Source organism: Lepidochelys kempii, chromosome 1 (genome assembly GCF_965140285.1).
Source record: "Lepidochelys kempii isolate rLepKem1 chromosome 1, rLepKem1.hap1, whole genome shotgun sequence".
In the NCBI taxonomy this organism is placed as follows: Eukaryota; Metazoa; Chordata; order Testudines; family Cheloniidae; genus Lepidochelys; species Lepidochelys kempii.
This window is the reverse complement of record NC_136380.1, coordinates 123,881,789-123,907,184: the sequence shown is the minus strand read 5'-3', so window position 1 is coordinate 123,907,184 and position 25,396 is coordinate 123,881,789. Positions and strand designations below refer to the sequence as shown.

Sequence of the window (25,396 nt, the reverse complement as noted above, 5' to 3'; positions counted from 1 at the left end):
TGGCCATGGCATAATTGTATAGTTTGAAATGAATGCTGACTGACTGCTCACAATGGAGAGAAAAATACAGCATATTGATTGTAAAACCAAGGGGACCAATTGGTATCCAGTAAAGGAGTCTTAATTTTAAATATGGCATTTTTATTTTAAAATAGAAAACAAATGCATTTCCCCTCCCTCCCCAGTGAATAAAAAAACATCTGAGTGGAATGCTGGGATCTGAACTCTGAAAAGACTGAGCGGGTCCAAAGAAATCACATGCACGTGACTGAGCAAGGGTAAACCCTGTCACTACAGCTTGGCTTTCAGAAACACAGCTTCCTTTGTGGTGGTGGTGGTGTTTTTTGTTTCAAGATTTTACAGAGTAGCACTGATGTTCCTTATGGCCGAGATTGATTCCGTTGTGTGCATCTAACGCTCATAGCTCAAGTGAAGTCTCATTTTTCTGATTTCGAGAAAAGGGCTGAGTAGGCTTGAGTTGGTGCTCTAGCTATTTTTAATTCTTGGAGATCTGGGTTCACATTCTGAGATGGATCACAAGAGAAAATGAAGGTTAGTTTTCTCTTAATCCTCATTGGTGCACATGACAAAACCACTACAATATGTGGCACGTCTGTAGTAAAATGCACGTGGTGTTAAAATGGAAGAGAGAAAAGGCCAGAACAGAGTTTAATTGATACAGCTACACAGAGGCTTAGCCATAAATTGCCTCATTCTAGTTTAGTTGTTCCCATATCTTCTTGAGAGCCTTTTCACCTTACTCCCAATATTGGCTTTTGTCATATCCTGACACATGTTGCATATCTCTTTTCTTCCCCCCCCACCATATTTTCTCCCAGTAGTCTCATCTTTTCTCTCTTCTTGGTCCTCTTAATCTCCCTTCTCTTTTCTCCTGCTGTGTGTCTCCCACAGCTGTCCCCACAATCTGCTGGGTCTGTTTCTTCCCTACTATTTCTGTTTGGGACTGTTCTTCTTTCTGCTTGCCTTGCTACCAGCCTGTTGCTATAGACCAGTGGTTTTCAACCTGTGATCCACAGACATCTGGGGCTCCGCAGACTGTTTAAGATTTCCAAAGAAGTCCACACCTCCTTTTGAAATTTGTAGGGATCCGCAAATGAAAAAAGGTTAAAACCCATTTCTGTAGACGCTTCAGTGAGAGATGCTGTATAGTACCACATAGGGGTGCTGCAGAGAACATAAGGGTGAAGCTGGTAAGTAATTTCCCAAGGGAAAACTGTGTGACCCTGTAGAGGTGGTCTGGTACCCCCTTTTGCTCCCCATAAATTGGGAACCTTTGCTGTAGCTAATGCAGTACAGAAACTGCTGTGCAATTGTACTTAGGACAGCTTTGACTACAAAGTATTATAGAATAGTAATCCTCACAATAGCACTTTCTGATAGAAAAGCATTCGTATTCCCATTTTACATACCGGGAAACTGAGGCACAGAGGTAATGATTTGTCCAGGGGTTGCAGTGGAGAGTTAGTGTGAGACTGGGATTGCCTTTCTGTGAAAATTTCTAAACTTGGTAGTAAGGGATCTATTGTAGCAAGGACCACTGAGATGAAGACATCTCCTAGGGGTGCTCTGAATAATATAGATTATTTATATGAGAATTGGCTTCTGACCATATTGACTCTGGAGACAGCTGCTGACTTCAGAGTGGGTTGCATCCTTCCAAAACAGCTGAGAATTTCACTATTACTGTGATTTATATTTTGGCACATAAAGCTATATACGGAATGTTCAGGTTACACCTTTGGATTATGCAAGATAAATCTTAATCTTTGTCTCTTTATATTTTCTGCAGTGTAAGCCTGTGGTGCATACATTCATTTTTAATTGTTAAATGGACATTTAACTTTTTTTTACTCAACTTATGATGACAACTATTCTAAATAAAACCAAACCCCTTATTCTCTGTCTTCCAGAAAGTGCTTCCAACATAGACAAATTTACATTTTTTTTAGAGGACTTTACATCCGGAAGGTGTTTTATAGAGTGTTTTATAGAGCTCACACATCCTTTACTGAAATGCAGCCATCCGTGGGGTGGAAAATAGCCGGTCAGCAGCTCGCCATAGTTCTAGATAGGAAGTGAAGAAGAATATTGTATGCAGTTGGAGCTGCAAGGAGTATGACAGACAGAGCTTAACACCATTACTGTTGCAACAAGTGTTGACTGGCTCTTTGGACCACAAGTGGTCAGTTACATAAGTTTGCCCCCTCAGCTAAGTGGCATCAGTTCTAGCAGCACAGTGGCCACCTAATACCGTGCTGGGTTATTGGCTCAGTACTGATTGGGGAGAAAAGAGCAGTACTGAATCGCTAACACCACTTCTGGGTCACTTAAATGGTCCCACCGAAATCGCTGACATTGCCTCGCCCTTAGAGCCCAAGGCAGTATGGCTGTTCCATGTGTTGCTAATAATAACAATGTCAACAGATATGTGTGGTTAGTCTGGTAAAGATTTTTCTGTCCCAATACAAGTTTGAAAACAAATGGGGGTTTACTGGTATTGTTAACCACATTGTTTTCAGTAGTGTAACGCACACTCGCAAGAGGATATGCGGTTTTACCCACAGTATATAGAAAGCTGACTGACAGCCAGGTGAAGCATTTTTCATTAAAAATAAAAGTAATTGTGGTTGGGCACTCAGCACTTTATTTTGCATGTCATTCTGGAGCTGCCAATTCCTCCCAATATTTTTCACATGCAGTTCACTCTCCCTGTGGATTTGTACCTGCTTGTTGTAGCACTTACTGCAAGTTTCCTCCGGTGCTAGGTCATTCTGCTGCAGCTAGAGAGGGTGAACAGTGCAGCTCCTCCTTAGCCCGATGCCATGCTAATTGTTTCCCATCATGTGACAGTTCTTTTGGCTGTTGCCATGCTACCAAGCTGGTGTAATCAGACTTTGTTTGTCTTTTTTGTTTTGATCTATGATTGTAAACTTACCTTTTTAAAAGGCTTGACTGTGTATCAAGTCTGCTGCATAAAGGCCCTGGCAGCTGCTGCATGCTCTCTAGTTTTTGTTTTTACTTTAATCAGCTAAACTGGTGAATGACCTGAAAGTATTTTTTCCATACTGCTTCAATTTATGCACATCTGTTGCTCAGAAGCAAAGAAGGGCTCAAATCACAAAAAGAACACACCAGAATATTCCTCTCTCAATAAAACCTTCTGTCATCCAAGGCACAGAGAGAGAGAGAGAGAGAGAGAATTGTATATGAACACATAAAGGCTGCAGGATTTGGCCTACAATGTCTGTACAACCAGATAACTATTTTACTGTTTTGTGAAGCACTTTGAATACAATGAATGACACAGGTTTTGTTTTTTTTTTAATTAAATCATATTCTGTTTAATCTAAACTGATATGTAAAATGTTTGTTCACATTAAACTGGCTTCTTTTAAATTGAAATAGAGCTATAGTAACCTCTTTCATTGGGAAAAATTGGGAGAAATCCTAGAATCCACTGCATGGAAGAACACTAGGTGTTAATATCAGCTCCCTACTATGCTTTTGCTGGAAAAAAAATTTACTCTTGGTAGCTGTTGTCTTACAAGGACCTATCTGATCAGTCAAAGTCTTATGATTTTTAACCATTTTCTTTGACAAGGAACATCATGTGGGATGATGCAAAGTTACTTTAATTCTTCATAGAAAATACTTTAACTGGTTTGTTTCTTAAAAGCCAGTAAAAAAACAAACAAACCATAAACAACAACAACAAAACAATGAGCAAATGCAATAGAAGAAGTTTGAAACTAATGTGCTGGCATGAAATCAAAATGTATTCTCTCCGATAAACTCAAATTTCTCTATTACCTCGACTGAGCCTGCTCCCAGGGGAGTTAATGGCAAAATTCCCAATGACTTCAATGAGAGCAGGATTGGGCCGCTGGGCTCTTAGGCCCCAGAATTCTGCTGAGCATTTAAACATCGGTTTAAGTGCATACCTACTTAGCAAACTCATAAGGAGTAAGCATCTCCTCCTTTCTGATTAAGAGCTATATAAAGGCTATTGCCTTTTCCTTCCCAGTCTCATCAGCACCTCCCTTATTTTACATCCTACTCCGGAACTTGGTGAGCTTTGATATTACTGTTTTAAAAAATAGCTTGCGGATTTACATTTGAATTAATTGAATGTAACGTAATTATAATTTTGGTATATGCATTCAGTCTGTAGTTACTCTGATTCAGGTGAGCTTGAGACACTTTTCCTCAATGTCAGGAGAGAGGAAAACTAACCCTACAGGAAACACTCTCTAAAAAGCAGACTGATTTCCTCTTTAACGTATTTTGAACAAAAGAACATGAATAAATGTTTGCAGGCTAGTTTTTAAAAATGTTGTCCAATTTGTAGCAGAATGGTGAAAGATGTTTCTGGGCATGTAAAATTTTGATTTTATGACATTTAAACTCTCTAACACTCATTTTCCTCCTCCACAAAATAGAAAATAATATTGTAAAAAAAATTTTTATATATATATTATTAGTTCATATTCAGGCACAGTATTTTGGATGAAGTTTTTGGAATTCATGTTGAAAATTTGCAAGTGACCTAATACAATAAAACTTTTCTTTGGGTTACAAAATTAATTTTTATTTTCAAATCAAGATTGCTGAGGCTCTTCTGGTTTGATGTAAAGTGTAATTTTCTGTACAAGTGGTGTTCAAGGAGCTCAAAATATTTAAGTTTACTGAGGCAGAGTTCACATGCATCCTCGTGAATTATCAATGCATATTTCTTTCTGGCTCTCTTGTCAGTTTTAAAGCCTTGCTTATAAAGAGCCAGATCATGCCCTGTCCTGCATGGCTATGCAAAGTAGAAGGAGATGAGTATGCTGCTATTCTTATACCATGCCACCACTTCCTGCATGTGATGGAAAGCAAACTTTGCAGACCTACCGTTGCCTCTAGTGCAAGTTGGCAGACTGGATTCTCTCTGCCCACCCCTGCAATATGCCTATCAATGAAGTTATATTGGCATATTGGGGAGCATACAATACATGTTGCAGTTTACTCCTTCCTCAGAACAGTAGAGAGAGAGAGTGCAGCTCAGTAAGTCACAATCTCCATCTCCGGCTTCTCCAGGGCAGCAGGACCGGCTGTAGGCTGCATTGTAAACTCCGTCTGGCCTACAGCGAGTGAGAGTTTCCAATCCCTCCTTCTGAGCACTGACAGCAGCAATTAGTGCAATTCTGTAGCTATTGAGGTGGAGTACTGTGGTATTTCCCGGAAGATGGTATTTGCATTGGCACCTGTCATAAATATAAAGGGAAGGGTAAACACCTTTAAATCCCTCCTGGCCAGAGAAAAAACCCTTTCACCTGTAAAGGGTTAAGAAGCTAAGATAACCTCTCTTAGGGGGCTTATTCCTTCACCCACTTACTTCCCTGGTCCTTCTCGCATGAACAGAGAGCAACAATACCCGAAGTCCAAAGGTGCAAACAATTCGATGTTTATTGGGGTGAACTTCCAGCAAGCATGATTCCAGTTTCCTTCCTTAGTATCCTCCTTCCCAGCTCTGACACCACAGAGCCTTACACCTGTGTCCCTGTTCCCATTCCTGCCCTTAGTCAAACATGATTCGAATTTCCTTACCCCCATTCCCAGTTCCCACCCGCACCCCCACCCACTTCCTGATTGACTGCAGACTATATAGTAAAACTTGAGTTCTGCTTAGCTATACCTTTACCAATCATGTTCCTGAAATTTAACTAACCAATCCTAACATATTGTCACATGATTATATAACCAATTATATCCCACCACCTTAATTAGTTTACACCCAGCAAAATTAATTATACAGCAGACAGGAACAATCACAGAACCAGACAGAGATTATACAGACAAACAATAGCAAAGTGGAACTATAATGACAAAACAATATAGAAGTGAGGATTTCACATCCCAGCTATTGATAAGTGAGTTCTTGCCAGACAGGATGCTATCGAACTAAGTTTCCTTTGACATCTTCTAGGTACTTCCCTTTTTCTAACACAGTTAGGCAGCTTACATCAACCATCAGTGTCTACACTACAGCCTTGCTCCTGCTGATGTAAGTGCCCTTCTACACTAACAGAATCACTCCACCTCCACCAGAGGCATAGTTAGGATGTCACAATATCTGTGTAGACACTGCACTGTAGACACTTACTTACATCAGCTGTTGGCTGTCTTGTCAGTTTCAGGGCAGGAGCTGTGAAATTGACAAGAAAGCTGGGCAGCTAGAGTGCAGCTCATATTATAATCTCATATTTTCTATAAATTCATGTTTGTTGGCATTAATTATTTTCCTGTCTTTTAATTCTTTATTGGTTGTGTCTCACTTCAACCTTTCTGTGACTGTCTGGGATCGCTGTCAAGTTAACCAGCCTATAGTTACGTGGGGTTGTCCCATTTAGCCATTTTTAATGATTTATTTACTACTGCCACTTTGAAATTTTCTAACTTCAAATCCAAGCCATTGGATTTTGTTACACCTTCGTTTGCTATATTAAAAAGCCACCTGTTGTCAGATATCATTTCCTTGTGTTAGCTGCTTGTTGACCTTCTCTTTGGTCTTAGCTATATGCAGACTTTGTGTGTGGCATGCTGGGGTGTAAAACTAAAGCGCACCAGCCTGCTACACACTGAGTGGGAACACAGATCCAACAGCCAGGCACTCAAAATTCCATAGTACGCTTTCACATACTGCATTGCCCTTCCTCATATCAGCAACTTGCATGAAGGCTCAACAAATCAGGAGGAGTGTTGCCACAGTCTGCTATCCCCAAGCAAGTAAATCGATGCAGAGATATCTGGCTGAATATACAGAGGGACTCAAACAGTGGTTCTGAGAGGTCTCCATTTCACCCATCTATTTTATTAAGGTGCTGAGTTTTCAGTCAGATGACCATTTAATTTACATTAAGTGGTCTTCAAAAGGGGACTGTCCCTTTCTGTTTAACAAAATGTGTAAAGGTGACCCAACAGTCTTTTCAATAATGTGGGCTACTGTAAGCACATGAAACCTGTCCTCTGGTCTCTACATTGCGTTTCCATAGAATAGTGAGTCCAGTTCAAGGTCCCGGTTCTTATTTTCAGGGTGCTCACATGTCTGGGCCTAGCATACCTAATAGATTGCTTAAAATGCCAGGATATAAACTGTAAAATTTCAAGTGCAGACAAGCTCTTCGATTAAGAAAAAGTGCAACGGGGTAGCCAAACTCTTCCCAAACCCAAAAAAATCTCAAACTACCTCTGAGCCCTTCGAAGGCCTTCTCTATACATAACTAAGAAGCAAAAAAGAACACTGTGACTAGTACCTTTTCCAACCTGCTCTCAAAGTCCACCATGTAGATTCAGAACCTGCCCCCTCCCACATGTGGGGTGTGGATTTATTAACAAATAAATTAACAATAACAAAGTTCCATCCAAGCAGCCTTCTTCCCAAGCTGCCCCTAAAGTTTCTATATCAGGACTACACAGATCACACCCTAGATTCTCTCTCAGTTGAGAGCCATTTCCATCTGCCTTATATCTAGGTGGGATAATAAGCCACCTGCTTCAGCAAATTGTCAAATTCCACTTAACCTTCTCAGCAGGATCAACATCCACTAACAAGAGGCAGTACTTAGTTTCACGCAAACACTATCAGCCTGTTAAAGACATTAGTCTAGTTTGAAAAAAAATAATTTTAGGTTACCTTTAACTTATTTTACTGTTTATCTTTCCTTCCTATCAACAATTAACAAGCAAACTGAGCATCAGTATGTGCCGGATGTAGTGACAAATAGTGGGGAGGGATACAGTGGGGAAGGTAGTTTTTGTCAAAACTACTGCAGTGAAAAATAGGTTCCCCTTCCACAAATGTCATTACCTCTGCTCCTGCCCATAGGGAACAGGGAAAGTGGCAATTTATCCCTTTGCTAATAAGAATCAAACACCCACATCTTCCTGAATATCAGAAGCCTCACCTTTTCCCTACCTGCACCTCCTTTCTTTTAGTTGGACGAGACTGTCCTTCCAGACTTCGTAACTTATTGAACGGGATGCAGGGGGCCCAGGGTATGATTCTATACCAGGGTTGAAACAGAGTTTTGGCTCATCTACATGGACAAGACCAAACCATGTTGTAACATGGTTGGGGACTTACTTTATACAAAACCATCTGCTGACTGGGTAAGGTTATTTGTTCAGATGAGCCCTGTGTCAGCTGTTTACATGTCATACCCAGATAATGACGCTCAGCTTGCTTGCTTAATTGTTGATGGGAAGAAAGTGTGAATCTTCCTTCACAAAATCTGCAAACTTGTCAAAACTAAACAGGAAGATGCCTGTTCCTCTTCCACATCTTATTCTCTTACTGAGAGTTAAAGCCTGAGACAGAACGGTGAACAAAAATATTGAATTCATGGTAGCATTACAATCCATTAGGTATCTAGATTAGCAGAACAAAGGATTCCGATACCATTTTGCACTCTTATTTTGTCATCTCCAAAGCAGTTGAACGTTTGAAATTGCAGCAGTGTGCGACAAACAGGAGAAATGAAGTCACCAGGCACAGGCTGTCATTGTAGAATCAGACAATGCAGGTCTTGAAAAACATGTGTACCTGTGTTTCTCCAGCAAAACTCTGAATGGGCAACAGGAAGCTTTTCTTTTACCTAGCATATCCCCCAAGTAGAGTTTTCTCTGCAATGCACTATTTAAGTGAATGGAAAGATGCAGTGTGGGAGAATTTTCCTTTGCTTGTGCTTTGGTGGATTTTTTAAATGAACGTTTGAGAACATTTCATTAAAGCAAACAGTCTAAAATATTTAGTCTGAAGATAGAAGATGGAAGTAAAGAGGAGAGCTGCTTATAGAATTTAATCCATTAATGCTGGAAAGAATGTGACTGTTCTACTTGAAACAGAACATCTGGGGACCAAGGGGACTTAGGTGGGTTTTTTTGAGGGTTTTTTTAGAGTGCTTGGGCCACAAGTGTAAAAACCCTGTCCTTTCTTGGTTCAGAGCTATCTGACTGTGGTTTGTACTAGGAAACTGAACTGTTCTCTCAACACTTTTTATTTTATTTTTTCTAGCAACGGCTTCCCCTTAAACAGATGTCAAATACAGTTTTGTTTCTAGTGTAGACCTGACAAAACAGTTTTTCATGCAGTTTCAGAAAGTATATTTTGAGACTTTATCCATATTTTGATCTACTTATGCTGCACATCTTCGTTCTCGCTTGCTTGAGTAATTGGAGTTTTATGACTGTTCAGCTGCATTGGTCTACTCGGTGATAGTGTTGCTAACTGAGCCGTAAGACTCTAGCCTTACCTTAGATTTTAATTCTGTGGATGAATCTAGTGCTGGTGAAATAGCTTGAGTTAGGTATAGGCAGGTGTTGTGCAGGTTTCCCAGTACAGCTCTGCCAGTACACTCACCTTTTGTTCCAGTCCTACACCTTTTTCTTTTCTTTTTTTTTAAACAGGCTCTGCAAATTGTGCAGTAAGTTTGATGTGAACAAATAAATTGTTTTTAAAACCTGCCAGCTTTGGGCCTAAGTTAGGGTTTGAATGTGATTCCCAAGCGGTGAAAGACCCATGTTCTCCAGAGCCCTGCTGCCAGAGCCCCAATTTAAAGGGCCCAGGGATTTAAAGGCCCCGTCCCTTCTGGTTGAGGCCCCGCCCACTGCTCAGGACTCCGGCATACCGGTAAACCCTTTAAGTTACTTTCACCCCTGGCGAGGGTTGGGGTGCAGGAGGGGGTGGGGGTGCGGGTGCGGGGCGGGGCGGGGCGGTGCTTACCTTAGGTGACTCCCGAAAGCCACCGGCACATCCCTCTGGCAGCAGCTCCTAGCTGGGGGGGGGGCTCAGGGAACTTTGCGCACTGACCCTGTCCATAGGCACTGCCCCCACAGCTCCCATTGGCTGCAGTTCCCAGCCAGTGGGAGCTGCGGAGTCGGTGCTCAGGGTGGGGGCAGCGCACAGAGATCCCCTGCCCCCCAATCCCTCAGAGGCCGCAGGGACGGTGCTGTCCGTTTTCGGGACTGGTGTGGAGTGGGGGCCCTGTCTGCCTTAGCCCTGCTGTGCTGCCAGACTGTTAGCTCCCAAAATCTCCCAGTTTGGCTGCTGATTCCAGGAGACTCCCAGCAAAACTGGGAGGGTTGGCAACCCTAGTTATACAGGAGGTCAGATTAGATGATCAAAGTGGTCTTTTCTGGTCTTGGAATTTGTGAATCTATCCCCTGCTCACTGTACAGCACCAATGGGGTGTGCACTGGTATTCTAAGGAATCACAGTGGAACAAAATCCTGGTTGCAAGATTGTTGTTCAGAACACCAGATCAGTCTTGGAAAACAGAAAGCTGGTTACTCTGTAGATTCGTTGTGTCAGCTGAGCTAGTTATTTTCTTTTAAAGGAAGTGCTTGCTGTGATGACAATCCCCCCCCCCCCCCATAGCTGCTGCTGGGGGAATGTACAGTTTTATGCAAAAGGAAAGTAGGGAGGCGGTGTTTACTGGTTAAAGAATTGTGAGTCATGAGGTCTGGATTCTGTTCCTGACTCTGCCACTTGAGTCACTGTGACCTTTGGCAAGTCAATAAACATAAATGTGCATGTTTCCTTTCTATAAATGGGAATAATGCATTTTGGAAAAGGGTTCTGTAATGCTCTGAAGAAGGTCCTATATAAATGCTAAGTACTGATAATATTTTTATTCTAAATGTATTGACGGCCTATGGAACCCCTGTGTTTTGAGCCCGACGGGTAGTACCAGATGTTGTCTCCTGTAAGATGCACATGTTAATTTTGCTTTTTGGAAGTTGTTCCAACTTTTAAGGAGACGACAGAAAAACTGTGGTTAGAGGAAGGGCCAGTCTTGTCTTGTAAACTAGTGGTTTCATGCTGTCTGCTAATCCTAATGTGTACAATCTATTGGTCTGGTTTGAAAGTTATGCACAGAAACATCCAGTTAAACCAGTATACTGTAGTACTGTAATGATGGAAGTATGATACAGGTGCTCTGTCATTTTTCACCATAAAATTTCCTATTATAGCTATCGACGGTTCAGATTCATTTGCAGTATCAACCATGGGAGGGCTAGTGTGTACAAGGCTGTACGTGGTCCCCAGGTTTTTAAGTCCCACATCATTAATTTTAATCAGAGCAGCTCTAGATACCATTGTGTTTAAAATGCTAGTGGCTGCTGACACTGTGTCTACATTTAATTCTCCCACAATTGTTGAGCTGGTGGTAACAACTGTGTAAAATCATGGAAAATGCCCTAAGGGGGCGTTGTCAACTGAAAATGTTATACCTACTTTAGTTACAAGACTCTCCCCAGATTACTATAAGTGAAAGAAACTACAGAAAACAGGATTTCCCTATTTTTCTAGTTTGCTTGCCTTGACAACGCTTTGTTCAATTAGTTTCTATTTTTCTGCTGTATCGTCAGTCAGTTTTCTCTGTTGTTTGTGTGGGTCTGTCACACTGTGATGGGGAGAAAGAAACATTTTAAAAACACAAAAATTGGCAGGAGTATGCAGAGCAGGTGTGGAACCTGAAACTCCTTTTAATTCGTATTGAAACAGAGGTTTCAGTCTGATACTGTCTCTTCTAGGGTGGTCTCTAGCTAAGTGGGCCTGTGCGAGGGATGTTGTGCATTTCCCACACTAGAAATAAATTGTTCCCTTGCTCTTCATATTAGCCTTTTTTCATAATTGTCCCCCCACAGAGGCAAAATGACTGCTCAGGTTACTTTAGAGGATGCCTTGTCCAATGTGGATCTCTTGGAAGAATTACCATTGCCGGATCAACAACCATGTATTGAACCCCCTCCGTCATCTCTGCTTTACCAGGTAAGGAGTATCTATTATGAATCTGTGATGCTCCTCAGAGGTACTCAGGATTGTGAGGCCCCTCACTACCATCTACCCTTAGTGTGAGAGAGCCTTGTCTGAACCTGCCAGAGGTCAGCCCACTAACTATGGCCAACGCAAGCACTCCCCTGTCAACCTCTGCAGGTTAGCAATGGGCACACTCCAACCCCCGAACCCTTTGAGTGTCCCTCTGGAATATGCAACCTCTGGTCCACTGGACATTCACAGAATTTCCAGGTCTGCTGTTCCCAAAGGAACAGTACCCCCAGCTTACCAGCTGCCCTCAGACCACTGCTTTGCTTAACTCACAGCACTTACATTTGTTTATAGTGAAAACGAATATAAGTTTATTTAACAAAGAACAGAGGTTCAAGTAATAAGAAGTCGGTAGAAGTATTGCAAACAACTAGATACAAAGAAAATAAAAGCATAATACACATTCTAGAGCCTCCATTTAATTAGCAAGATATTTTCCTGTCTAATGAAGTTTAGCACAACCCAAGTCTTTGTGACAGGGCTTAACAGCCCTGGTTGGCTGTGATTCTGCTTTCATAAGACATGCATGCTGGCAGCTTGTCCCTTTGATGAAGGATCCAAGGTGAGCTAGTGCCCCAGGTATATCCCAAAAATCCATTTTCTACACACTCAAACAGGATAGCACCCCTGGCTGTTTTGGTTTTGTTTTGTTTTGATTCCCCAACAGCTTTTTCTTTTTTGTGATTTTGCAGTTTTGATTAGCTTGGTGGATCAGTATGCAAATAGATTTACATTAAGAGGGACACAGTACATGACCAGACAGGAAGATAAGTGTCTACTATGTCCTGCTTGGGAGGAACTTGTTTATCACCTTCTGGTGACCAGCCCCAACTCACAGATTTTAAGAACATAATTATCAACATGCATACGTGACTCCTGAAATATTATTCATATATACATTTTGAAATGATTGACCACCAGTGAGCTACTGGCTTTTGGTAGAGACCTTACATGCCACCCTTTGGTGTATATATATGCATATACTTGACCTAGGGGATCCCTGTAACCCCTTTAAGCCCTTTCTGTGCCCTCTGCCTCTTGGTACCAAGAGGTCCCTGGGTCACAGATTCCCATTAATTTCTGGAAAAGCAGATAAATACCAGCATTTGAAATTTTTCCCCAAGGGTTACATGTTTGTTTATTTTCTTTCATGAAGCCAAACTTCAATACTAATTTTGAAGACAGGAATGCATTTGTCACAGGCATTGCAAGATACATTGAGCAAGCTACTGTTCATTCGAATATGGTAAGTAAACATTTTCAACATATACTCCTTTTTATTTAAAAAAAAAAATTGTGAGCGAAGAGGCATATATCTTTGACAAAAGTTTCTTACAGAGGGATGAACGTGCATGGAGAAAATAGGAAACCAAAGTTAGCAACCACACTTCAAACAGGCATAGCTGTCAGAAATGATCTCTCATAGCAAAAATATAGCTAGCTCACTCTTTTCTTGTGCATCTCAGATGAACCCAGGCATGAGGTTGCTAATATTGCCTGAAGTTTCTGTACCCAAGCCTTCCTTAAGGGATTCTGTATTTTCCAGTTTTCCAAGTTAGGCTAGTATTATCAACAGCCAGGCTCTGACTGTCAGAGAATAAATTTATCTTTTGTGCTTGAAACTTCCACTACTCCTCTAGCATTTTGGTCAAGACCTGAGGGGTTGCTGTATGTTATTTTTTTCTCCCCTGTCCCTGAAAGTAATACTAAAGCATTCAGACTTCTCTCTTGTTTTCCATATAAAAACCCATGGATCCTAATATATTCCCAGTGTAACTGTTCTGTTTTCTGGGATTTTTAATGTGTTAAATTTGTAAAATATTACATACTTCAGGCTTAATATTTGTTTGGTTTTGTCAGTAGCAAAGTTTGACCTGTTGGACTTCATATTTCAGTGGATGTAAAGTGTCATTTAGTAATCTGATACATATTCATTGCATTAAATAGTCCATATTCATTCATGGTAGAATATTATTGAAATGAATGACTAAGAACAGATTGATTTTTAGCTTTAGGATTAATTTTTCATGTTCAGTAGCTGATCTAATTGTTTCCATAATTGATGAATCAGGTTGAGTTGTGCTTAACCATAGAGAACTTGCTTTCCTAAAAGAAAAACAGTATGACCTGACAATTTGAACATGCTATTTTTTTTCATGTTCTGTGTGTATATAAATCTCCTCACTGTATTTTCCACTGAATGCATCCGATGAAGTGAGCTGTAGCTCACGAAAGCTTATACTCAAATAAATTGGTTAGGCTCTAAGGTGCCACAAGTCCTCCTGTTCTTTTTGTGAATACAGACTAACACGGCTGCTACTCTGAAACCTGTATTTAAGATGATATATCAGTTAACATTCAGTATGTGTGACCTGTTATGTGTACATCCTAGTAAGAGAAAAACGTTTGTTTGGCTCAGGGTGTGTATGTGTGTCATAGAGAGAGAGAAATAATGGAAATTTTTATTTTTTTTCTGTATTTACCATCCTTCTCATATTAATACTAATTAGTTTTTTTATTTTAGAATGAAATGTTGGAAGACGGTCAAGAGTATGCAGTCATGCTGTACACATGGAGAAGCTGCTCAAGAGCCATTCCTCAGGTAAAGGAGCAAAATTCAATTGTCAGACAGTGCTTGAACTTTCATCTCAAGTTCTGTCCTGATTGTGTGGGTACATAGCTTTAGGGATAAACCTTACCGCTCGAGAATGAGCATTTACTCCTGAACCAGCAAGACTGGGAATGTTATTGAAGCAAAACTTTCAGCTCCTGAGGACTGGATGTTTTTTTGGTGAGGGAATTAAGGAAGCATTTCATGTCACTTTGCATTGAGCTTCCTCCTGGCTGGTTTGCGAATAGAGGAGCAATAATGTGCACTGGATGGGCAGTTTTGATAGTAGTGTTAATTTGACACCAAAATTTCCCATGTCATTTAACAGAAAACAAATGGAGATCATAGTGCCGTCAAGCATTTAAAGCTTAAATTCAAAGTGGTTGTGATAGGCAGCTGAACATATTGTTAGTTGATGAAGTAAACTAGGCATTAAACACCGCTCTGGAGATTGTTAAATAGGATATTGGGTCTGGTCACTTTTTCTAAATGTTTGAGGCAATCCAGATTTTGTGTGTGTGCTCATGCATGTGGGTGCATGTGCTTATTTATATAATGCACACAGGTGGTGGGAGTCCAAAGTTAGGACTTAAGTACCTGAAAAACAGAAGTTTTTGAAAATAGAGTTAAGATGAGCTGGAAAAGCAAATGAAACCACAATCCCCTTTTGACAGCACTCTGATTTTAGGGTCTTTCTAAAATATAAAATGTGCTGACATGGAAGGAAGGGGATCGTCTTTTGTTGAAATTACTGGACCTCAGAAGATCTGGGTTCAGTTCTCCACTCAGTCACAGTCTTTGTGACACTTGGAAAGTAACTTAATGTCACTGCGCCTTGATTCCCTAGCTATAAAATGGGGAAAATACTGCCCTACCTCACAGGGATGTTTATAGGCTAAATTCATTGTTATCTGAGGCACACAGATACTGCTGAGTAACAATTCTGCCCTATAAGAACCCAGGTAGGTCTGAGAATTTTTTTTTAGTCCCTGAAAACCGTGTTTGAGATGTTAAAAACAACAATTTAGCCATAACTTTGGATAAATAGCAGTAGAATACATTTTCTTGGTTTGATGTGCCATTCTGGAGCTGTCTCTCTGCTGAAGTTTTATTTGGGAGTGACTTTTCAGTATCACTATCTCTTTGATTCTCTTCAGGTTAAATGTAATGAACAGCCTAACCGAGTGGAAATTTATGAAAAAACTGTGGAAGTTCTGGAGCCGGAGGTCACAAAACTGATGAATTTTATGTACTTTCAGGTAAAAAGAGTTAAACCAATAGCTACTTAATAGGGGTTTTGTTTTGTTTTTTTTCTTCTGCGATGTGGTGTTGTGTGCTCTGCTTTAGCTGACTTCGCTCAAAGACTATAGTCCTGGAACCAAATGTTGTAAAGATTTTACATGGGAGAGGCTACGGTCCTGGATATGTCACTTCAACTTTGTGTGTCTTCTAAGTGCAGTCATATTTGTGCATGTGACTTGTCGCCTGTGCTCAGCTTCTTGTTCCACACACAGTTCTTGCACAGTTTAAAATTCCTTTCTTTTTCAGTCTCCATCTTTACGCTCACTTTTACTTGGCCATTTGTTTTTCCCGGAAGCAACTGCAACATCTCTTCCAAGCTGTAGAGTGAATCAGTTTTATTCTTGCCCAAAGACCTTTGATTCTATTCTGCAAACGCGTAAGCACTTGAGTAACCTTACTTGTGATTCCTGTTGGAATCAGTGGGGCTGTTTGCGTGAATAAAGTTAGGTAGGTTTAGGTTTACAGGACTGGGGCCTATGTTTGCTGGGGTCTAGGTTTCCACTGGGCACTATGCATGCTTAATATGTTTTTATCTGCTTAGTAGCATATGGCTGCACAGATATTTCCTTTATGTCAATTAATGATAGGTGAATGGTAGCTGGGATATTTTTTTGTAAATTTCTATTATTTATATGAAGCATATGAAGCATTTAGACATGGAGAAGACTTATCAAGTCATCTAGTTCATACCTTTCTCTAAGGACCATTGTAAGATTGCTCCCTATAGTATTTTTATGTTTTATTGTGGTGGTTTTCAATCTGTGGCCTGTAGATCCCTAGGGTCTGCAGACCATGTCTTCGATTTCCAAAGGGATCCGCACCTCCATTTAAAAGCTTTTTTAAGGGTCTGCAAATGAAAAACGATTGAAAACCACTGTTTTATTGCATTTTGTCTAGCTAGTTGTGTGTATACTGCTTCCTTTCAGACACTAATTCAAAGTCTTAATAGACCCATTTTACTGTTAAATACCAAGAAATGTTTCCAGGTATTTCCTTTGTGCAATTTTAATCCTTTTTGCTGGCTATATCTCCTTGAGTTGTCCTCCCTGATTCCTCACTCTCTTTGGTCTTTAAGGTACTCAAAGCTATGTATGTTTTAAGCTTCCATCATCAGTCAAGTCAGTGGAAGGGAAGGGAGGAGCTATTTGTTCAGCATGGTTCTCTTTACTTCCCTCCCATGGCTTGGACTTTATGGTCGTTTTTGAGGAGAGAGGTGGGAGCTGGTCCTGCTTTGAGCAGGGGGTTGGGCTAGATGACCTCCTGAGGTCCCTTCCAACCCTGATATTCTATGATTCTAAGTGAACCTATGAAAGCAGCTCCACTTACGGGACTGGGGTAGAGCTTAATGGAGTGCTTCTTGGGCTTCCTCTCTTGAATCCCTGAATCTCTCACGGTCCGGCAGAGGAACGCTTAGTGGTAGTCTGCTACTCTCTTTCCTTCCACCCTAGCCTGTCATCTCATATGGTGGGCTGTGTTTGCTGCTGGGCAGCTGAGTGAGGAGCAGCTGCAGCTCAGAACTCCCAGCTCAGAGAGGAGGCAGCTACTGGGGGAGAAGGTGAAGAGTGAGTAGAAAGGCAACATTCCCACCACCACCCAGTGCGAATGGGCCTGGTCAAATCCAAACCAGGCTGTTCCATTCAAGGCATTTAAGGTGCTCTACGAATCATGGAGAACATCCTTTTTACAGCATCAATTAAACTTCCTCGCAAAAGAATTTGAAAACTGCAAACTCGAGCAATAAAATTTAAAGTCATTTAAAGAAAACGAACAAAACATTTTGATCTCAGCCACTGCGCTTCATGCTCCAGCAAAATCCTATGGTTGTTGTAATGTCACCTGCGCTAAGCATACTGATTAGTAACATATGGCTGTACATATCGGGAGCTGGAGAGGTCATTCTGAATGCTTATCTTATCCTTAAGTATTCTGAAGTTTTAATGGAATTGTTTCACTCCTACTCACAGATGTCTTCTAGGTGAACTTTGGAATTGGATGATGAGTTACTTTAGTAGCATTCTACCGTTAAAGGACTTTATAGGAAGAGAGAGGGGATCACCTAGATTGGTGGCTCTCAACCTTTCCAGACTACTGTACCCCTTTCAGGCATCTGATTTGTCTTGCGTACCCCCAAGTTTCACCTCACTTAAAAACTACAGTAACTCCTCACTTTAAAGTTGACCCGGTTAACGTTGTTTCGTTTTTACTTTACTGTTCAATTAGGGAACACGCTCGTTTAAAGCTGTGCAATGCTCCACTCTTGCGTTGTTTGACTGCCTGCTTTCTCCACAGCTGGCAGCCTCCTTATGCCCCTGCCCTTCCTCCCCACAGCACTTCCCGCCCACCGGCAGACCCCGCGGATCAGCACCTTCCCCCTCCTCCTGCCCGCAGCAATCAGCTGGCTTGCAGCGTTTTGGAGGCAGGAGGGAGGGGATAGGAGCGAGGACTTGGCGCGCAGACTCCCCCTCCCTCCTCTGCCTCCGGAACGCCGCAAGCCAGCTGATTGCCCCGGCCAGGAGGCGGGGTGGGAGGGGGAGCATGCGTGCCAAGTCTTCACTCCTCCCCTCCTGCCTCCTAAATGTGGCAAGCCAGCTGATTGCCCCAGGCAGGAGGGAGGGGGGAGAAGCAAGGATTTGGTGCGCCTCCCCTCTCCCTCCCCTGCCTCTTACCTGTGGCAATTAGCTGGCTTGCGGCATTTTGGAGGCAAGAGGGAGCGGGGAGGAGCGAGGACTTGGTGCACAGGCTCCCCCTGCCTCCCAAACGCAGCAAGCCAGCTGATTGCCCCATTGTACGGGGGGGGGAAGAGTGAGGATTTGGCGTGCCTCCCCCCTCCCTCTCCTGCCTGCAGCAATCAGCTGGCTTGCGGCGACATTTAGAAGGGAGGGGAGGGAGGCGGGAGGAGCGAGGACGCAGCATGCGAAGTGAAGGGGGAGGAGGTGGGGGGGGAGAAGAGGCGGGTCAAGGATGGGGGCTTGGGGGAAGGGGGGGAGTGGGTGGGCTGAGGGTTGAGCCCCTCCCCCGCCCTGGTGCTTGCAGAGTAGGGGAAGCTGCTGCTGCGCAATGTGCTTCTCCTAGCCTACAGCATCTTCAGCCTCCTTGCCTGCCTCATTGTCTCCAGTGCCAGTGGGCTATGCCTGTGTAGGGTAAGGCAGGGGCACCTCCTCTGTTTAAAACTTATACCTGTATTCAATTGCTTGTTTAAAATGTATATAATGCCTTTCGTCTGGCAAAAAAAAAATTTCCCTGGAAGCTAACCCCCCCCCCCATTTACATTAATTCTTATGGGGAAATTGGATTCGCTTAACATCGTTCCACTTAGTCGCATTTTTTCAGGAACATAACTACAAAGTTAAGTGAGGAGTTGCTGTACTTGCTTACAAAATCAGACATAAAAATACATAAGTGTCACAGCACACTAATACTGAAAAATTGCTGACTTTCTCATTTTTACCATATCATTATATAATAAATCAATTGGGATATAAATATTGTACTTACATTTCAGTGTGTAGTATATAGGGCAGTATAAACAAGTCGTATAAAATTTTAGTTTGTATTGACTTCACTGGTGCTTTTTATGTAGCCTGTTGTAAAACTAGGCAAATGTCTAGGTGAGTTGATGTACCCCCGGAAGACCTCTGCTTACCCCCGGGGGGGATACATATCCCTGGTTGAGAACCATTGACCTAGATATTGCAGTGAAAGTAAAACATTGAAACTGTTTCTTTACTAAACTATGGATTTCTGCTCTTTCCCTCCACTAGAGAAATGCAATTGAACGATTCTGTGGGGAGGTGAAACGCTTATGCCATGCAGAGAGGAGGAAGGATTTTGTGTCGGAAGCATATCTGATCACTTTGGGCAAGTTCATCAACATGTTTGCAGTATTAGATGAGCTGAAAAATATGAAGTGTAGTGTGAAGAATGACCACTCTGCCTACAAGCGGTGAGACATTGTTATAAGAAAGTATTTGTCAAGCTTACTGTTATTGAAATACAGGAACCCGCACAAGATGGCAGTAGTAGCTCTTTTTACACCACCTATATTATTTAAACGTAATCCCATCTACATTAAAAAAAAATACCATGAAACTAAAGTGAACTGACAGAAAAAACTGTCTGAGCAAATCTGTTTTTCTTCTGCTCTTCTACAGTAACAAAATAGATTTCCAGGTGTAGAGTCCTTCAGCCTGTCTTTCATTATGTTTTAAATTTAATGAGAATACATTGCTTGATAAATCTTTTAATTTAGAAATTCTTTCTTTCCAGTTACAGAATTCCCACTTTTAGCAAACACAGTTGATCTTTTGTCAATGGCCATTGATCTAATTGTCCTTAAGACCCTCTGGCTTTGCTCTGACAGGTTCCTGTGATTTACAGATGAAATGAGAGGGGGAGAAGGCTAGAATATCAGGAATAAAACCCCATTCTCAGCCTGACATTGCAGCATGTAGCATTGATAAAGTCTTATGCTATGGCAGATGCAGGAAGCAAAGAGAGTGTTTGCCTCCACAACAGCATCTGCAAAGTCTTGTACAGAACAATACCAATAGGTCAAGATCTATCCCTCACTCAACTACCTTAAGAAGAGGTCTGCGCTTTACCCATGTTTAACTGTAAAGCCTCCATTCCGGGCTGAGGTTTTCTTCCTATGAGGAATTCTTTTTTGTTCTGTGGCTAAAAACCCTTGGATTTGGATTGACCTTCTCTTCCAGAGCAATGTCCTGAGGGGACAGACACTATTCTCTAAAGGTTCGATGTGCAACTGGTATAAGTTGGCATTGAATTCCGTGGAGCTGTGTCAACCCGCACCAGTTGGTAATCTCGTCCTAACTCTCCTTGAGTATAAGCCAGTGTCACTCACTGGTAGGTGAGATGCTGAGGGTGCTTTGATTCGTAAACTGTGAATTGTATCTATGTCCATCCTAGCTAATTAAGACTCATGGGAGCCAGTGAGCCTACTGTTAGTGGGGATTGTCACCACCTTTGTAAGAGGCGGGTGCCGGTGTTCTCAAGTAGGGTCTGATGAGGCCTCTTAAGAAACCAACTTTTGACCTGGACAGTTTTACAAAATTTAAACCTGTGTTTTGAATCTCACATTCTCAGAAGGGTGTAACAAAACAGTCTAGTAGTGTCTGGTGTGCTCTCTTTTGCTTGATCACAGGTAATTACAGTCGGATCAACATCACCAATGCAGTTACTGTGATCTCGTCTGAGCAGTGAATAAAGCATCTGTGTTGATTCTATAAGAGCTGTCATCTACCTTTGACCAAGAGGTAGCATTGACATATATGTAGTTTCAATCACGAGTGACTGGACTTGCTCATGAGTGGCTCTGCTATAGGGAAATGTTGTTGATTTTTTCCTTTAACTGGGTTCTTTTTCTGTTTCCGAAGAGCTGCTCAATTTCTGCGTAAAATGGCTGATCCTCAGTCCATCCAGGAATCCCAGAACCTCTCCATGTTCCTTGCTAATCACAACAAGATTACACAAGTAAGTTTTCATAATCTTACACTAAATAGAAAATATTTTATAAGCTATTAAAAACGCACTCAGTTCTGTAGAGAGACAAGGCGGTGAGATAATATCTTTCATTGGACCACTGCTGTTGGTGAAAGAGACAAGCTTTTGAGCTTACATGACGCTCTTCTTCAGGTCTGGGAAACTTTCTCAGAGTGTTACAGCTCAATACTTGATGGGACAGATTGTTTAGTATAAGTAGTTAACACGTATTTCAAGGGACCATTCAAGGTGAAGTGGCCTGTAAACACCCCCCCAGTCAGAGGGAGGAAAGGAAGTGGGAGGAAATACAGCCATGGGAGGGGGAGTTGTTAGTGGGTTATAGATTATTGTAATAAGCCATAAATCCAGTGTGTCTATCCAGTCCACGATTTTTAATGTTGAGCAAAGTTAAGAAAAGGTCCAAGGCATGTCTTTTGAAAGTGTTGTGCAGGTTTCCTTTGAGGATGAGAACTGATATGTTGGAGATAGAGTGATGGCTTTGTGAAAAGTGTTCACCTTCACCCACAGGAAATGTGTGTTTATCTTTTTCCTGTTTGAGTTCATTTGATAACATAGTGATTGTTTGGTTTCACACACACATGAAGTGGGTTGTAGCTCACGAAAGCTTATGCTCAAATAAATTGGTTAGTCTCTAAGGTACCACAAGTCCTCCTTTTTTAGTTGCTATTGGGGCATTTAATGCAGTTCTGTAGTAACTGCTGACATCTTATGTGTATAATTAGTAGACTTAATGTTTTTATTTTGTTTATTTTATTTTGTCTTCTAGTCTTTACAGCAACAGCTTGAGGTGATTTCTGGCTATGAAGAACTGCTGGCTGATATTGTGAATTTGTGCGTGGACTACTATGAAAATAAAATGTATTTAACACCCAGTGAGAAACACATGCTCTTAAAAGTAAGGATTTTTTTTTTTTAAAGTGTTGCAAGGTTTAACTGTAATGGAGAAGGGCACAAATGCTTGTGAATTTCACTTCAACCAGTCCTCTGTTTGCCAGAAGCAGACAGCCAAATAACTCATGATGATTAATGTCTTTATATAAAGTTTTGCCACTTCCTTTTTCCCGTATCGCCTCCTTTTCTTCTACATGTATTACACACTGCAAATCCTTGATTTTAGGAAGTGTCTAATTAGTTCTATTTTGTGCATATTGGAGATGATCTAATTGAACTGAAGCATGGGGTGGGAAAATGTTTCTATAGAGTTTTAGTGAAGGCAGAATTGAAGTAATCCATTTTATTTTTCGATATTTAGCATGTTTGGGCAAAAATGGGTGTTCGAAGGTGGTTCTGCATATTGAAACTTCAATTGCCGGTTGTATTCCTTCCAGGGACCAGATAGCTCAAGTTATGATTAAACTGAGCAGTTGGTAGATAAATTTAGTAGTTTGGAACTTGCATATGTAATATTGTGGTGGATGAGGGGAAATGTAAAATGTACTTCATTTAAGTATGGTATTTTCAGGTGAATGTCTCAATAGATGAAATTATATAGATTAAAAATATGGAATAGCTCTTAAAATGCTTTCAAGTAGGACAAGCTCTTCTGAGGGGTTTGGGGTATTTAATCTCCAAAGAACTAGGTACAGTATTTGTCATGTAGATGAGATATGCTGGCACCTGAAAGAACCACAGAATGTACTGGATACATTCTACCTGTAAGGATCTCTGAAGTGCCCATCAGTGCTCAGTGCTGCTGAGCCGTTAAACATGCACATGTATTATGGACTGTAGTTCTGGATTTCTAGTACTAAGTAAGTCCTATTGCCTGTGTAGAATTATAACTGTTTGCTATTAATTCCAGAATTTAATCACTTTTTTTTTGTGATTTTTTGGCTGTGCCGTAGTTCTCTTTTGTATAATCTAAAAACAGAGGGCTATAAAAAGCAGGAGCTTGACAATGGTTGACGTAAATGTCTGTTACATAACCAACTCTGCATCCATCATTTTAATAAGAAATAGGAATTTAAATGAAATATCTAAAAAGAGCCACATTCTAAATGAAATGGGATAACATTTTTGTATGTCTAATCTTTATGCAACTAAGGCTTGTTTATCAGGCTAATATTAATTGCTACACACTGACATGACGACTGTAAATTTAAAGTATTACAGAAAAATTAATTACGTACTTGTGAGTCTCATATTTTGTCACTGGGAGTTTTGAAAAGTGCCTGGTGTGCTTTAGATGTGTGTGGTTGTGGGTGTGTTAACCAGTTGTGTATTCTTATGATAAAAGAACATAGTCTTATTTTCAGCTGAATCACTATTTGTGAGCTTGTCTTACAGAAAAGTTATATGGTTTGTTCTTTTTCCAGGTAATGGGCTTTGGATTGTACCTGATGGATGGAAGTGTCAGTAATATCTATAAATTGGATGCAAAAAAAAGAATAAACTTGACCAAGATAGACAAGTTCTTTAAGGTTGGTTAAGAGAGTAATGTTCTAATTAGAATTCATAAAATATTATATTTTAATGGTGATTTTTCTCCCATTTAAAATACATAGTAGTATACTGCAACCAAATAACGTGATACTTTTTCATGAGTGGATACTCTTAATTGTTCAGATCTGTACATTGTTTTTGTCATCCTACTAAACTGTCTTTAACAAAATAACACTGTTAACTAAGCCAGATAATTTTGGGTTTTTTTCCTTGAGTACAGCAGCTGCAAGTGGTCCCGCTGTTTGGTGATATGCAGATTGAACTGGCAAGATACATTAAGACTAGTGCCCACTACGAGGAAAACAAATCCAGGTAGGAATGCAGCACAATATTGGGGAGAGGGGAAGATCCTGTGGTGCAAATTGTCATTGTCCTGGTAAAATCAGTGGGCCTGTGGCAGTTTACCCCATCTGAGGAACTGTCCCTGGATCACTGCCTTGGGCTATGTTGTGAGTATGCTAATGATAATATGGGCAATACATTTGGTGAGGAGCATTCTGAGATGCTAAAAACATAAGGCTAGTGTTTTTTCATTGCTGTTGTTTAATTTGGCATGTTTGATAATAGTAGCATGCCCTTTGTCCTTTTCTGAGGTTATACCGTTATGAAATTTTGTATTCAGGAACACACAGTAACTGGCAGGCATTATAGTTAAACATGAGCAAAGCGAAGACCTTTTCATAACGTAGTTGAGTGAGGGATAGATCTTGACTTATCGGTATTGTTCTGCATTGCATTGCTTTCCTCTCTGAGACTGGGTTTATTCCTGATCCTGTGCTTCCTAAAGGAAGAAGGGTTTTGTATCTCTCAACAGCAACCCTTTCATCTGATTAAAAAGAAGCATTATTTGGGCTCTTTAATACTTCTAGGCCAGAGAGAGGGAAGTCATGTATGTGATATCAATTTGTGATGTCTGTGAGGTCAGGATTTGTTTTTTCTCATGTTCTGAAATAGATGGACATGCACCTCTTCCAGCAGCAGTCCCCAGTACAACATATGTGAGCAGATGATCCAGATCAGAGAAGACCATATGCGCTTCATTTCAGAATTGGCTCGTTACAGCAACAGTGAGGTGGGTTAATGCTGTTTGTGCCGATTGCACTTGAGTAATGAACATTGCTACAATTAGATGCATGAGATGTAAATAAACCTCAGACTATGTTAAAATGACCTTACTTAAACACTTAGATCTCTTGATGATGTTTTTGCACAAGCTTTTGAGAGTGAACTAAGTTTGTATTAGCCTTAATTCTGTATTCGCAGACTTCATCACACTTCTTGCATGCCAGTACATTCCAGAAGAGGTGGGGCATTTTCTTTGGAATTGCATGTCAAACTCATAGCCTAAGAACATACAAATAGCTTTATGAATAAAAATAGAGATTAGGAGAGCATGCATCAAAAAAGGCACATCTTTCCTCATACCTTATACCATGTCTTCTTGACTTACTCCGCGGTAATGTTTTGGTGATAAAGGATACAAGTACTTTATTTCTAGAATTTCTGAATTTTTAACTAAGTAAATATATGGGCTGAAAAGGCAGTAATTGGTGTATTGAATGCAAGGTGTAGTGCATATTAACCAGCACCAATCTTTAATTTCAAAGAAAAAATGTTTTTTTAGTGCC

General features: G+C 41.0%; 1 protein-coding gene across 3 annotated transcripts in view; it reads left to right on the top strand.

Annotated features, from left to right (window-relative positions):
• Positions 1-25,396, top strand: part of CYFIP1 (cytoplasmic FMR1 interacting protein 1) — a 131,110-nt gene that overhangs the window by 17,891 nt on the left and 87,823 nt on the right. For all 3 annotated transcript variants that reach the window (XM_073353183.1, XM_073353192.2, XM_073353199.2), the window contains exons 2-11: positions 11,713-11,836; positions 13,050-13,139; positions 14,418-14,495; positions 15,662-15,763; positions 19,568-19,749; positions 21,200-21,296; positions 22,093-22,221; positions 23,642-23,746; positions 23,989-24,080; positions 24,723-24,840. In XM_073353183.1, coding sequence (XP_073209284.1) covers positions 11,720-11,836; positions 13,050-13,139; positions 14,418-14,495; positions 15,662-15,763; positions 19,568-19,749; positions 21,200-21,296; positions 22,093-22,221; positions 23,642-23,746; positions 23,989-24,080; positions 24,723-24,840 — 1,110 coding nt within the window. In that variant the 5' untranslated portion in view covers positions 11,713-11,719. The remainder of the gene's footprint in view (positions 1-11,712; positions 11,837-13,049; positions 13,140-14,417; positions 14,496-15,661; positions 15,764-19,567; positions 19,750-21,199; positions 21,297-22,092; positions 22,222-23,641; positions 23,747-23,988; positions 24,081-24,722; positions 24,841-25,396) is intronic.